Source organism: Elephantulus edwardii, unplaced genomic scaffold (genome assembly GCF_000299155.1).
Source record: "Elephantulus edwardii isolate Elephantulus edwardi_28Jun2011 unplaced genomic scaffold, EleEdw1.0 scaffold00151, whole genome shotgun sequence".
NCBI lineage: Eukaryota > Metazoa > Chordata > Mammalia > Macroscelidea > Macroscelididae > Elephantulus > Elephantulus edwardii.
The window spans coordinates 1,731,452-1,746,756 of NW_006399901.1; the positions used below are offsets into that span (position 1 = coordinate 1,731,452).

At 45.7% G+C, this 15,305-nt stretch overlaps 1 protein-coding gene across 1 annotated transcript in view; it reads right to left on the reverse strand.

Annotated features, from left to right (window-relative positions):
* Positions 1-675: 675 nt before the first annotated feature.
* The window catches only part of MORC2 (MORC family CW-type zinc finger 2), a 48,036-nt gene continuing 33,406 nt past the window's right edge, over positions 676-15,305 (reverse strand). Inside the window, exons 15-26 of the mRNA XM_006894797.1 lie at positions 15,018-15,146; positions 14,460-14,565; positions 14,011-14,143; positions 12,267-12,341; positions 11,809-12,186; positions 11,212-11,340; positions 6,485-6,539; positions 5,958-6,099; positions 5,587-5,814; positions 5,403-5,496; positions 1,549-1,737; positions 676-744 (exon numbers count right to left, since the gene is read on the reverse strand). Of these exons, the coding sequence (XP_006894859.1) occupies positions 676-744; positions 1,549-1,737; positions 5,403-5,496; positions 5,587-5,814; positions 5,958-6,099; positions 6,485-6,539; positions 11,212-11,340; positions 11,809-12,186; positions 12,267-12,341; positions 14,011-14,143; positions 14,460-14,565; positions 15,018-15,146 (1,727 nt within the window). The remainder of the gene's footprint in view (positions 745-1,548; positions 1,738-5,402; positions 5,497-5,586; positions 5,815-5,957; positions 6,100-6,484; positions 6,540-11,211; positions 11,341-11,808; positions 12,187-12,266; positions 12,342-14,010; positions 14,144-14,459; positions 14,566-15,017; positions 15,147-15,305) is intronic.

Here is a 15,305-nt window from a genome sequence, read left to right on the forward strand (position 1 = left end):
CAAAACAACAAATCCCTATTTTAGAGAAGTCGGGTGGTGGAGAGAGGAAGATCTGTCTTCCTGGAGCTGTTCTGGAGACAAAGGTATGGTCCAGATGGGACGCTGACATCCCTGAGAGGGGCCTGGGGTGGTGAGAGAAGCCTGTAATGCCAAAGCTCTTCCCGAGACACAGCCTCTTGAGGGTCCCCGACCTGGGCCCACAGTGGAAGCAGCCCTCCTGGGGGGGAGGAGGGCGTCTCTCCATCTCACATCCAACCCTCAGATGCCAACACTGCTCGTCCTTCAGGACAAAAACTAGCTCTTCCTAGAGATTCTCCGGCTGTCGGATGGCCCTGGGCACTCGCTGTCTTTATGAGGGGCCAGGAGCTGAGAGAAGTGCCTCGGGTTTGGCATCCTGGTGTGTGTGATCAAGATCAAAAAACCCCGTCCTTTGTCAGAGTCACAACAAAGTGTATGGTCTCACAGCAGGCACAACATCTTGTTTCTTTCAAAAAAGAAATATTTATCAACTTAGAGAGGCAGATTTGAAGAAGGTGGAGTATTTTTCCCTCCAAAAGCACAAATGTCCCATGTAAGTGAAACCAAGGTTATGTCCACCAATTCATGAACAGAACACTATGCCCCTCAGAGGTGCTGCCTCAAAGGGCAGGTGTGGCAGGTCTGCTACTGTGTCCCTTAGTCCCCCTTGGTGATGAGGTCCTCAATGTAGGCATCCAGTTCATCGTCCGTGTTGATATCTATGTCCTGCAACAAAGGGCAAGAGTCAGACAAGAGCCGGGGACACTTGGGCGTCTGTTCTCAACAGTATCTTCCCTCCACCCAGGGGCTAAAGACAAAGCTAGAAGAGTGACTGGAGTCTCTGCTTTGTATCAGGCATTAGAAATCTGCCTGTTTCCTTCTCATCTCATGTCACCACCCAAGTATGTAACTATAAGTGCCTCTTCACTTAGATCTCAAACTTACTCCAACAGAGGGAAGGTCTCAAGACTGCAAGCTGGTTCCTGTCGCACACTGTCACCTCTCATTGTTCTTCAGATCGAATCACAACTCCAACAGGCCCTGTCCTGGCTCTTGGGCTCTCCTCTCTCACCCACCGGCCCTCACCTCGGGCCTCTGATCTCAACCTGCATGTCACCTCAGAGAGGCTCTGAGAGGCAGAGGGGCCTGCTCTAGTACCTGCTACCATGGTAACATCATCTGTTCCAAGAAATTCTCAACTTGGAGTGGACCTCGTCTGGGCTGTCATGCTCACCCCATAGCCATAGGGTACAGATGAGGCCATGGTGATGACTAGATGAGGGATCTGCCTAGAGACCCTATGGGGCGCCTATCCCCTCTTCCTGGGAGGCCCAGCCTCATCTTAGCATTATCTGAAGACAGACCTTCTGTTTTATAGCCTGGCGGATTCTCAAACCAGGCTATATAGTACACTGCCTAAACATGGGCAGAAATAGGTTTCTAAGGATCTGGCTGAGGTTGAGGGTGAGGCTGGGGCTCCCCGCCCTTCCTCTCTAGCTCCATCCTCCACGCGCAGGTTGCCTCGCTCACCTCCTGCACCTTCTGGAGGAGCGCCACGATGTTGGTCCTCAGCTTCTGCAGCTTCTCCTCTGTTTCACGGAGCTTCCTCTCGGAGTTGCGCAGGTTCTCCTCCGAAGCCTTGGCCCTCGAGTCGGCACGGCTCTGGTAAGAGTGGCACAGATTCTGGAGCCCCACTTCATACTGCTTGAAGTACTCCTTCTGTTGGGAAAAATGCTGGCCAGTGAGTGGGGGGGGAGGTTAACCAGAGCATCGCACAATTTGTTGGGTGGAGAGAGGTGTTGATAAAGGAAATTGGAAAGATGTGTGAAAACCAATGTATACAACCTTTGTAAATAAACCAGTATTTTTAAAACAAGCAAGCAAACAAACAAACACTCCCTTGGGACATGTGTTAACACTAATCACATCAAAACTGTGGAAGAAATCTCTTTCCTAGAAATTCCATTTTGAGGGATTTCTGAAAACATGTAAATTGACACAGGCTGAGGTAGATAATCTGAACAGAAGAGTCTGAACAGATCTTAAAACGCCTTTCCAAAACAACAGCAAAAAGTCCCAGCCTATACAGCGTCACTGGAGAATTCTCCCACACAAACCCTTATGGCGAGGCACCACCTTGCTCTAGCAACAGTCCTGTTGTTAGGTACCATTGCATCATGGTGACCCTGTGAGCAATATGGAACCACAGGTCTGAACCTGGCCCTTTTTCTTGTACCCTCTGGTGTACTTGAACCCACCGTTAGAGGCACTGTGGTGATAATAGCAAAGTTTACTAAGACAGAGAACAATAAATGCTAGTTGAGTGTGTGGAGAGACTGGAACTCACACACATTGCTGGTGGGACTGTGGAAATACGGTGCAGCCACTGGGTAAAACAGCAGGGTACCTTTCTACCTTCAACCCCATTTACATGACAACAGCTGCTCTCAGGGACAGTGTCCAACATTATAGAGGAAATAAACGATTCATGAAATGCATGAAGAAAAAAATTAACATAAGTAAGAATAAGAGTATGTATGCTTTAAGGAGCTGAATGAACAGTTTTCACCAATGCAACCTTGACTGCAGATAATTAGTTTGCTGTCTTCCGGATGATGGAACATTTAATGTTTGTATTATGGCATTAAAGCTCTCCACTGCACCATGAGAACTGTTCTAGTAACTAGTATCTGTGAGCACAAAACTTGGTAGTATTTTTCAAAACCGATCCTTGGGCAAAAGTTTGAGTACTGAGAAATACCTAACACAGTGACTAGATACTCTGCACAACATTAGAGTTAATATTCTTACTGTGCAAGAGAAATAAGGGAGCTCTTGTGGCCTTCTGTAAGAAGCTGTGCTGCCAAAGCAAAGGTGGGTGGTTTGAAACCATCAAGTGCTCAATGGAAGGAAAGATGCCAGTTCACACAGCATCCAAATCACATAATGTCCTATTTCACCTAATCACATAATTATTTCAAAATAACTATTTCAGAACATATCATGGATCTTAAGATATGCATGACCATCATTGTTTTGTGTGTGAAGTTGTTTTAGCTTTCTGAGATACTATAGAACCATGTGAATTGGTTTCATTAATTTTCACACACATATAAGGAAGCTGGTGATTAAGTGGGAAGGAGGTGCACTGCGGTTTGAACCACCAGGAGAAAAATGGGCAATCACCTCCTGTGTGAGTTACAGTCTCTGAAACCTTGCTAGAGGGTTCCAAACATGAGACAGTTCTGCATTGACAGCACCTAACAAACATTCAACAACACACATATAATTTCACAATGACATGAGAATCTACTATTTGGAAGGATGCTTGAGAGTGTACAGAATTTCTGGTGTCTGGCACAACAGAAAAAGGAAAAACATTTAGCAACTGACGTGGACATACCCTGACGCTAAAATAACAACTGGAGTTGTTTTAGACGCTACAATTAGAAGGATAAAGTTGATGCACTGGTATTATACCTTTTTTTCTACACCCCCACCCCCCCGAATCTGGCAACTATTTTTAACTTCAGACGCTCGTGCTATTTGTGGGTGGCTGGTCAAGGCCCCTGCAGAGTTCTTGCTTGCAACCAGCTGGTACTCTGGGCTGGGCAACAACTGTGAGCCAAAAGCAACAAACCTGACTGAGAAGATAGTGGGCAGACCAGCCCTCCTATCAGCTGTCTGTGCCTTCTGGGACCTACAAAGACCTCTTACGCCTAAATAAGGGTGAAAGTTGAGGAGTGGCATTTCCTGAGAGGTACCCTGCTGAGTTCTGCCTTCTCGCTCCCTAGTCATGCCAAGAAAGGAAGAATAAGGAGGCACCAGGAGAAGAGCCTTGGTCTGTCTTGAGAAGTACCTGGGCTCCATCACTGCCAAAAAAGACTCTTTTCACCTCAGTCTTTCATTCTTAAATGCCGAATGCTCAGAGCACTCTGGCAACCTTGTGCAAAGCTCCTGTGCACACGTCTGCTACGAGAGCGCGACATCCTGAACATACTGATCCTGCTGTTTCTATTACAGTTCTCTGCTCTGCTCTAGAAATTGGTCCTGGGAAATGCAGTTATTCTCAGACCCCACCCCCTCCTCCCTTCTCCCTCCCCACTGGTTCATAATCACCACCAGAAAAGCACAGCTGGTGCTTCTGGGGCATCCCCATCAAATCTCAACTCATCATCTTTTCTTTCCTCACTCTGTTTTCTTTCCCAGGTAAGTGATTCAGCATCAACCTCCAATATTCAGAGGCCTCAGCAATCTGAAGCACATGCCCAGTGTTTCTTTCCATCACAGGTCAATAATCAACAAGCCTGTGCCATCTGAACTCAGTTTTACACTGGCGTGGCCCCCTTGGGCCCCTGCTCCCCAGGACCTTTTACAACTGGGCCAGCCTCCTTCCTTCTGCATATCCCATCCACTGGACAGGCTGCTACCCAAGTTATAAATGACAACTCTGAGGCCATAGTCATCTACTGCCTGCTTTGTAAATAAAGATCTGATGAAACATGACCACACTCATTCTTTTGGGTATTAATTTAAGACAGTCCTTGAATTTTACTGGCCGAGTTAGTAATGGCATGGGAGGCCATAAATAGAAAATCCACACTAGTCTGTCTGCTGACCCTGTCCCAGGACATGGTTTGGCTTACCAATTCTCTTACTCAGCACCACTGACCCCCTCTCACACAGAATGGAGGCTTCTGGGCCTTAGACCAGGCTTTTGAATACAGCACGTCCTGCTCTCAGGCCCCTTCTGCCCTAAGTACTCTACACACAGTCTGCTGCCTTGGCCTCTGTCCTTTAGTTCCCATGGGCTTTGGCCCACAGAAGTCCCATGCTTCAAACACTCCCCCTTCAATCACACCCGGAACCAGTGTGTTCCTCCTTGGACAGAGCTGTGTCCTTTCCCTCCAAAGGCTGCCTCAGTCTCTTTCTCTTTCCTATCATTCACTGGTCTCCAGCCTTATGTGGCAAAGCAACACACTTTGGTCACTCACAAGGCCCGGCAGAGGGTTTGCTGGGAGAGTTATCAATCATTTGCACATACTGTGGGCATATCTGTAACTCCCTCGGAGGCAGTTTTAGGCACTTCAAGTCTAACCTCTTTACTGTGCCTGCAGGAAATTGTCAAACCAGATCTGTTGTCCCCAACTGAGGACTCAGCTCCTGGACACTGAGTGGAACAGGCTTTCTGCATACCAGTCAGACTCAGGTAAGCAACATCCTTCTCACACAAAGTCTCCTTCCCTGTCCCTCTCAGACGATGGCTAGAAATGGCAGATGTTGGGACAGAAAAGGGCAGCTGTCTGTTGCGGGTGGGCATGCAGCGACCACAAGCACCAAGGAATACAGAATGCAAAGTCAAAGGTAAGGAAGGTGACACTCACCAGAGGAAATGATATCAGCTCATCAGAATTCATAGAACTCAGCTCCTTCTTTGTGATGGGGAAACTTGGGGGCAGGAAATAACGTAAACAATTCCTAAACAGAAGAAGGCAGGATCAGGATTTGGGAATGGCTCTAAGGAGGATGAAGAGCTGTGGCTGGCCTCAGGAAGGCTGGCACACCCACCGGAGTATCTGGACGAGCAGGTCGATGGTCTCGTGATTGGTGCCGGGGGCAGTGGTATCTGGCTCAATGCGGATGCAGTCAGAAGTGGAGGGCTCGGCCATGGCTACAGCCTTCGGGGTGATGGCCACCACATCCTCCTCCTCCCCACCTGCCTGCTGCGTGTCAGGACTCTGATACTCTGGAGAAGGGGGCTTCATGAGTCGCACGTCCTCACTACCCTTCTCAACCCTGCGGAGGATACAGCACGTCAATCACGCGGGACTCCCAGGAGAGGCTGCTGGCAGGTGGTGAGGAGACCGCCCATCCCTCCCCTCTCCCTGCCCTGGTTCTCCTCCACCACCCTGTCGTTCCGCCCCGAGAGGACGCATTACCAGCGGTCTCGGGGTGTTGTGTCTGTGGGCACGTAGTCGAACTTCACCTTCCACCGCACCACGTGCTTGCCCACCTCCACGGCTGTGACACGGCCTGTGTACCACTCTCTGTTCACACGGACCTCCACATGCAGTCCTTTATCTGAGGATGGGCAAAGGTGCCAGTCAGGAAGTGGACCCAGAGCCCCTCTCAGCAGGGGCCACCTTGAGAAAAGCAGCCAAAGGGCAGGGAAGGAAAAGAACCCCTAGATGTTTGCTCTCATTATGTGAAGAACATGGAGCCGACCCAGACCTCCCTCCCCAACTGTCAGAGGGACCAACAGAGGGGGTTAAGTGACTGCCTGAGGCAGGTGCCAAGAGGTTGATACTAGACATAAACACTAGAGTGCAGTATCTGGAGTATTCTTCTTAAATCCTGCAGCACAATATCTAGATCCAGAAACACTCTGGAAGCTTCAAGATAGAGAGACCTATTTGTCTCGGGCTGCCCTTCTCCCACAGGCTGCCAAGGACCACTCCCAGCCCACCTTTCTGAGCTCGTCTGAGGTCAGCCGGGTCCTCCTCCCCAGTGCTGTCTGAGAGCTGCAATGAGAACAGAGTGTTAAGAGGATTCCCCTCTGGCTGCTCCAGGTCCTGAAGCCATCACAACTGTGTCTTCCTTTTTTTGTGTGGTGTTTTTCAAAGCAAAATTTGTATTTTATACTGCTGTTTTTCTTTTTTCCTTAGAAAGTTGATATACATTGTTTTTTACACCAGATCTTTCCCATTTCCTTTACCCACCCCTTCCCTCCATCTAATTGTGCGACCTTATAATCAACCCCCTCCCCAGCCCATCCTCTTCCCTCTCCCACAATTGAATCCTCATACACATTCAACAATAATGGTCTTATATAGTATTTGTCCTTAAGGGACTGAGTTAACAACTATGCCTTCTTCTGCTATAGTTTCAATCACTATAGCATGCAAGAAGTAGTTTTCTAAAATTATTACCCTTAGTATTTCTCTTTTGGTCACCTTTCAAAATAAGACATCAGGCAAGAGACAAAAAAATGCTTCAAGCCCTTAATCCATCCATGCATATGCACTAGTCACTCATCATAGTGGTTGTTAGCTGCTAGCAAGCTGACTATGGCTTGCTTGTAGGAAACAGACTGAAACCTTTCCCTACTCTGTACCAGATTCACAATCTCCTCTACACTCAAGCCCACTGTTGCAGTTACCGTGTCAATCTCTTATTACTGGGGGTCTTCCTCTCTTTTGCTGACCCTCTACTATTTCAAAGGACTCTCATTTCTTGGTGGCTGCTAAAATAGGTTTTGTGGGTCAGAGTAAAATGAAATCATAACAACTTTAACTTTAATCTTTTATTCATCCTTCATGTTCTTGTTTGCTTACTGGTCAGGTTGTGAGAATTATTAGTTTGTCAATATGGAAGTATAATCCATATTGAAGGCTCTGATCTTCAATAGTAAATGTTTTAATTCTCCTTCACGTTGCGTAAACAAAATTATGTCACCTGCATAAAACAGGCTGATGAGTCTTCCTTTACTCTCGATGCTATATTCTTCTTCCAAAAATCCAGCTTCTCTATTTTTGCTCAGCATCGTGTTGTTATGTGCTGTCGAGTCACCTGCGACTCATAATGACCCTGTGTAAAACAGCCCTAAACCCTGCTCTATCCTGTGCCAATCTTACTGTCTCTGACACACTTAGCCCATTACCCCAGTCACTGAGTCAATCCATCTCATCAAGGTTCTTCCTCTCCTGTGCTGTCCCTCTACCCTCCCAAGCATGATGTCCCTCTCCAAGAACTGGTCCCTCCTTGCAACATGTCCAAAGTATGTCAGACAAAGCTTCAGAATCCTTGCCTCCAAGGAGCAGCCTGGCTTCACCCTCTCTAGGATGAACCTGTTTGTTTTCTTAGCAGTCCATGGTATAGTCAATACTTTTCTCCAGTACCACAGCTCAAAGGCATCAATTCTCTTCTGTCATTTCTAGTCCAGCTCTCTGATGCATAGCAAGTGATTGCAAAGACCATGGCCTGTATCAGGTGCACCTCAGTCTCCAGACTGATGTCATTGCTCTGCAGTACTCCAGAGAGGTCTCCGACAGCAGACTTTCCCAATGCAGTGTGTCTTTTCATTTCCTGGCTGCTGGTGCCAAGAGTGTTGATTGTGGAGCCAAGCAAACTAAAGTTGTTTACAATCTCACTCTCTTCACTATCCATCATGATGCTGTCAATTGGCCCAGTAGTGTGAATCTTTGTTTTCTTGATATTTAGCTCCAATCCATATTGAAGGTTGCAGTCTTTAACTTTCTGCAGCAAGCACTTCAGGTCCTCCTCAGTTTCAGCAAGCAGGACTGTGTCATCTGCAGATTGCTGATGAGTCTGCCTCCAATCTTGATGCCACATTTCTCCTCATAGAGCCCAGCCTCCCGGATAATCTGTTCTGCATATAGATTGAAAAGGTATGGAGATAGGACACATCCCTGGTATACACCCTTCCAAATTTTGAACCATGCAGTGATCCCTTGTTCTGTTCTGACGACTGCTCAGCATACAAACTGGATTTGTATAAAGCAAGGATACAATCCTGATAGATACTTTTTCTGCTTTTAAATCACACAACATCCCCTTTTCTGTTCGACAACTGCTTTATGCTCTAGGTACAAGTTTCCCATGGGCATAGTTAAATGTTCTGAGTTCCCATTCTCATTGTCAGTCACAATTTACTATGCTCCCATAGTTGAATGTGTTTGCATAGTCAGTAAAACATAAAATCTTTCTAAAAAGTAAAAAAAAAAAATTTAAAAAAATCTGTGATTCTCTGCTTTAAGCCAAGATCCATCTGACATTAACAGTGATATAACCTTATTCCACAGCCCAGCCTCATTTGGATCCAGCTTGAATTTCTGGCAGTTCCTTGTCAATATACCATTCCAGCCACTTTTAAACTATGTTCAGGAATATTTTACCGTTCTTAGAGTGTGATATCAAGTTTGAACCAACTCAAAGGTAGCTCTCAAGTGGGTTTTCAGAGGCAGGGTGTCACATGGGAGGAATTACTCATCTTCCTCCTACAGACCAACAGGTTGACTCAATCCATTTGCCTTTAGGTTGGCAGTGCAGCTTGTTGCCACCAGGCCATCAGAGCTCCCTAAAATTTTACTAGCATATAACATAATTATTGTTCAATAATCTCCACATTCTGCTAAATTAATTTTTTTTTTAGAATGAGCATGAATGTGAATTTCTTCCAGTCAGGTGGCCAAGTAGCTGCCTTGCAAATTTCTTGGCATAGATTTAAGGAGTATGTCCACGGCTGCACCGGTTTACTAAAACACCTCAACTGATACTCTGTCTATTCCTGGAAACGCATTTATTGTCTGTACCTTCAATACAGAACTTCTTCCTTTACTACCACTGTTCTTGATCATATGCTACTTCCTGAGATGGTTCAGTGCTAATGTGTACAGTGACTCTGTTTTCTTTTGATGTTTCCTTGCCTACAGAATCTTTCCATATTACAACTGGAAGTTTTAATTTATTCTCCAGTTAAGTTTTAGGGATGCTTGTGCTCTTTCAATTTTCTAACTCCTGGTCTTTTCACCTTTATTTGTAACAATGTGCTTTGTCTTCTCATGCTATCCTTTTAAATATTCTGTTTAGCCCACTTACTTCATCATTTGCTTTAGCTTCTCTACCGTCAAGAACAAGGTTTAGAGTCTCTTCTGACATCTTTGGTTTTTTCGTTCCTGTCTTTTTGATGACCTTTTGCTTTATGTAAGATGTCCCCTGGCCCTGGTCTTTGGCAATAAATATTCTGTGCATCCAATCTGTTATTGAGATGGTTTTTAAATTCAGGTGGGATTTACTCAAGGTTATGTTTTGGCTCTCATGGGCTGGTTCTCATTTTCTCCAGTTTCAAGTTAAAATTCCATTATGAGTAATTGAAGGTCTGCTCCACAGTTGGTCCCTTGCCTTGTTCCTATTGCTAATATTGAGCTTTTCACTCTCTTTCCACAGACATAGTCAATTTGAATCCTATATATTCCATCATTAAGGTCCACATATAAAGTTGCTGTTCATGTTATTTTTAAAAAGGTATTTGCTACAAATACATCACTGACTGCACAAAATTCTAACATGCAATCACTAGTCTTAGTCTGTTTCCTTATTTTCCAACTACCAGTCTTGCTCCTTCATTTCTAATTTTGGCATTCCGATCACCAATCATTCTTAATACGTCTTGACTACATGTTTGACCAATTTAAAAATGCTAAAGTCAGAAAATTCCTCATTTTCTTCAGTTTTGGCTTTAGTGGTTGATACATGCATCAGAACACTAACAGATACCTGCAACCCTTCCTTGCACTACCTTCCTTGGACCTGTATGGCTTTTATACTATCACTGAGAGCAATGTGCTTCAAGATCATCCTGAAATGTTTTTCTGAATGATGAATATAAAACCATTCCTCTTTGTCATTCTGGTCACAGTGAATTATCATTGTCTGACTCAAAACAGCCAATACTGGCCCATTTTACTTTGCTGTAACGCCTAGGACATTGACCCTTGTGTGTTCCTTTTTTTTTTTGACAACTACCAATTCTCCTACATTCATACTTTGTACACTCCATGTTCCAATTATTAAAGGATGTTTGCAGACTCATTCTGAGTCTCACCACATCAGCAAATGCTTTCAGTGGGTGAAAGCTTTACTCCATCTGCATCATTAAGGCAGCCTCTACTTTTGAGAAGGCAGCTCTTCCCCAGTCACATTTTTAATTCTTTCCAACCTGAGGGGCACATCTTTTGGTACTGTATCAATACTGTTACTTCTAGGGGGGTTGATGGTCTCTTATTTCAGAATAGTCGATTCTGCTGCTTAGCCTGTCAGTCTGGAATCTCCACTGAGATGTATCCACCACAGGTGACCTTGATGGTGTTTGAAATACAGGTGGCACAGCTTCCAGCATCACAGCGGCACGCAAGCCACCACAGTAAAGCAAACTACCAGACAAATGGTGGCCACCACAGAGGCCCTGTGATTAAGAGCCAGAAGCCAAGCCTTACCCAAACTCTACATGACACGATGCTCTAGTCATCTATATACCTCAGCTTTCAGGGAAATGAATGGTGGTTCCAGAAGGCTTAGGCCACAGAACACAAACACAGGTTAACTGCATTTGCAGAGGGAAGATGGCAGTATCCTGGGGAGACGGGATCTGAACAGCTCCCTGGGACCACTTACTTCAATTGAGTCCTTCTTTTCCTCCTTTACAGCAAGCTTGGCCCGCTTGGGCCTCTCCTTCTTCTCAACCTCTTCCTCAGCTTCCTCCTCCTCAGGGATCCCAAAGCTGCGCTTCCGGCTAGGAGTAGCCTGGAGTGAGAGGAGAATGGGAACATGAGGGGGACCCTGCTCATACAGAGGCATGTACTTCCCTCCCTGCTACTACTCAGAAGTAAACTCCTAGCCGCTCAGTTCATGGAGCTAGCCCGGCTTCAAGGTACAGACTTGGGAAAATGCAAATTCACATTCCCCTTAGCAAACACGGTCAGTCAGGGGGGTGTCCTTGAACCACTAACCACTGCTGTAGCCCACCACAGCTGCCACTAGATTGCCTACTTACATCTACCATGAGTAGTCAGTGAGGTGACTCAAGTTTCCGGCAGATCACAATTTAAGTGAGGAGTGAAAGGCTGAATAGGTAGGGCACCACATTCTAATCAGAAACCAACTTGCTCTGGACTCCTGACCCAGACCCTTCAGGTGATTTCCACAGTTGCCCCAGCACCACTTGGACATGATGCAGTTCCATTCCCACACTCTTGGAGAGTGGCATCTCACCGGAGAGATTTTACTGGGTGGCTCTGGCTTCTTGACCACTGGAGTCTTAATGGCTCTGGGGACAGGGGTCTCTTGTGGGATCTTGCAGTTTGGCAGTAGAGACGGTGAAGGCGACTGCACCGGAAGGGTGGACGGGGGCCCAGCCCTGACGAGGGTATTAGCAGGCTTTCGGAGAACCCTGGTTGACTGCAGCAGCCTAGAGGTACCAGCCTCTTCCTGGGCTGCCAGGGAAGGAGGCTTCGAAGCAGTGATCACAGGAGCCTTCCGCAGCTGAATGGTTGGCCTAAGAGTTGGTGGAGGAGGGGGTCTGCTTGGGGCATTCTTGATCACAGCAGGTAAAGGAGGTGACCGGGGACGCTGTGGCCTGCGTGCAGGTTCCTAAAAAAGGCCCAGAGTGAGTGAGAACACTGTTGCTAGAACAAGACATCTGTGGAGAAAGTCTTCTGCCTAAGACTTACCTCGGGGGTGGGCCTAGTGGTCACTTCCAAGGGTAATTTCTTCAGGTCAGCCTGGGAGCGGATGGGTGTGGTTTTCTATAGGAAAAAATAAGATGATCAAGCTATCTGCATTTCTGGATGTACTCAAATAAACTCTTTTTAAAATACGCATTATGTGCCTGGGCATGTGGGGGCGGAATAAAATCCCAGGTCACAGGTGTACCTCCTATTCTTACTGAGGAGAGGAAATAATGCACACGCACTAAACCAACAGTGAGTTACACCACAGGTTCACTACAGGTAGGAAACGACCCAATAATACTTTTCTTTTTAAAATTAGATGATTAATTTGGAGAAGGGAAGACCTGTGAAGAAAAGCAATTCCTAGAAAAAGAGCCAGAAAAGATGGAAAAAGACTCTTCTTTGGGGGAGGCAACTTAGGTCAGGCCACACAGGACAAGTGAGAGTTCCTGGGCAGAAAGGTGTGCAGAGGCTATAGGGAGGAGGGGCAACTCCACTGAGACAGGAGCCAGGATGGAAAAAGTATCTGCACTGAATTATCATGAACGATGAACGGTTGAAACCACAAATCCTAAAAGTTGATAAATAGAAAAACAAAAAACACAAGAATTTAAAACAAAAAAGACAGGAAAAACACCTCATTTAAAAATGGAAAAGTTACAAGATGCCTATCCTTATCAAACTGGCAAGAACATTTTAAAACAACGTCAGTCTGGAGACTAAGGTACGCCTGATCCAGACCATAGTTTTAGCAGTTACTTTCTATGTATGAGAAAGCTGGACAATGACTAGGGATGCTAGAAAGAGAAGGGATGCCTTATGGAATTGTTTTCATGATATTGTATCATGGTACTGAATAAACCACGGACTGCTAGGAGAACAAACAAGTTCATCCTGGAGAGGATAAAACTGGGCTGCTGCTTGGGAGCAAGGATTCAGAAGCTTCATCTGACATAGTTTGGGCATTGTAAGGAGGGACCAGTCCTTGGAGGGACATGCGTGGAAGGGTGCAGGGACAGCCCAAGAGAGGAAGACTCTTGATGAGAGGGATTGATTCAGTAACTGGGGTAATGAGGGTAGGTGTGTCAGAGTCAATAAGGTTGGCTCAAGATAGAGCAGGTTTCAGGACTGTTGTACACAGGGTTATTTTGAATTGTAAGCAATTTGACGGCACATAACAACAACAACAACATTAGCATACACTGCTGATAAAACAGACGTGACTGCATCCTCTGGAGGGTGATGTGGGAATATGGATAAAAAGCTACAGAATTTTGCAAATTCTTTTACTCTTTTAATTTTACTTCCAGAAGATGATTTCAAGAAAACAATTATGTATAGTATGAGCTCTACATTTCTATGTATTTACACACATACAAAAGAAAGTGCATTTATACACATTGTATGAAAAGTCAGAAGAAAAAATAGCAAACGCTTTAATAGTAGATAGTGAGATCTAAGAATGTCTGATTTTCATTCTCTCTAGAGTTTGAAAACATTCTAAAGGAATCAAATCCCTTGTTAATACAAAATGTAAACAAGGTAAGTTTCTTTTTATAATGAGTAAGCAGACTGTACTTTTTAAATCCAAGTGGGTCCAGACCTGGAAGCTGGAGCTGGGAAGCTTTGGCAAACATTCATGGGTGATGGTGGGGAACCCGTGAGAATGAGGGAACCAGTAAGGGTTCTTTCACTGGGCAGACTGCAACAGCCTGGCTCCTAGCACTGACCTACATTCACATACCTGAAGGGCCTCCAACTTCTCTTGCTGCTGGCGAATTTTCTCCGTCAACTGCTTTTGCTTCTCTTCCTGTGTCTTCAGGTCCTTTCTGAACGTTCCCAGGGGAACCTTCTGCTTCTGCTCAGAAGCCTCACATCTGTAGAGGGAAGGTAGGGAGGTCATGGCAAAGCAGAACTGCACTTATCAATAACCTTCCCCCAAGATGCTGCTTACTGTTTCCTGCAAGGGCAACACAACCTCTGCAGAGTTCCCAACTGCATGAAATTGGTATTCAGTGAAGGAAATCCAGCTCTGGATTTCTTGGGCACCTACTAAGCTACTATGTACAACAAAATGAAGGTGTAAGCTTCGAGGCACTCACCTGATGCAGAGCAGTCAATGATTATCATTTACCCAAAGAGTCGAGAGAACACTGGGGGAGGGGGAGGTCCCGCAATTCAGAAAATACTCACTGGTCCTGCTCAGGATCAGGGTTCATGGAGCACACCCAGGTGTCAGGATAATCTTTCTCCACAGAACTCAGCTGGAAGGGGAGAGTCCGCCACTTCAGGCACAAATCTGTGGCACAAAAATCAATCCCCCAAGAAATGTCATCTCCATTCACATGTGATTCAGGCTTCTCAAGTAAAGGTCCACAGATTTTCTATTCAAAAGATCATCACTTCGGCTCCAACTCTGTCTTTATAGAACAGAGTGATTCCCACAAGAGGATAGAAACTTGAGGTTTTTATTACGGAGCTCTGGGATTCCTAATCCCTTGCCCCCATTCTAGCAGGATCTTGGCTCAATCATCCACTCGCAGTACAAACAATGTGGCACTTAAACTTAGTGAGGTCTGGGCAACTCCATAACCTCGTCTCTCTCACTTGGGAGTGATATGTAGCCACAGTACCAATCATGACCTCACAGGTCCAGCCCTGGTGGGACTGTGAGTCTACAGATGTCAATCACTGTCAGGAGGAAGAAGGAAGATCAAGGGTCATGGACTAGGATGAAAAAAACTCACTCACCACACTGGATAGTGGTCGGGATTTCCATAGCTCTCCGGCGTTTATAACGAAGCTCACTGGATGGGGGCTGGTTCCAGTTGGCAGACAGATAGCCAAACTCATCCCAGAACTTGATGATGCCACGCTGGGCTAGAAAGAACAACCAGAGCCAAAGAAGAATAGATGATTTGTACCAACTCTTACAGGCAGAGATAGATCGAACATGCAATCAAGATGCATTGATAGTAATGGGCGACTGAATGCAAAAGTTGGGAACAGGGAAGAAGAATCAGTAGTTGGAAAACATGG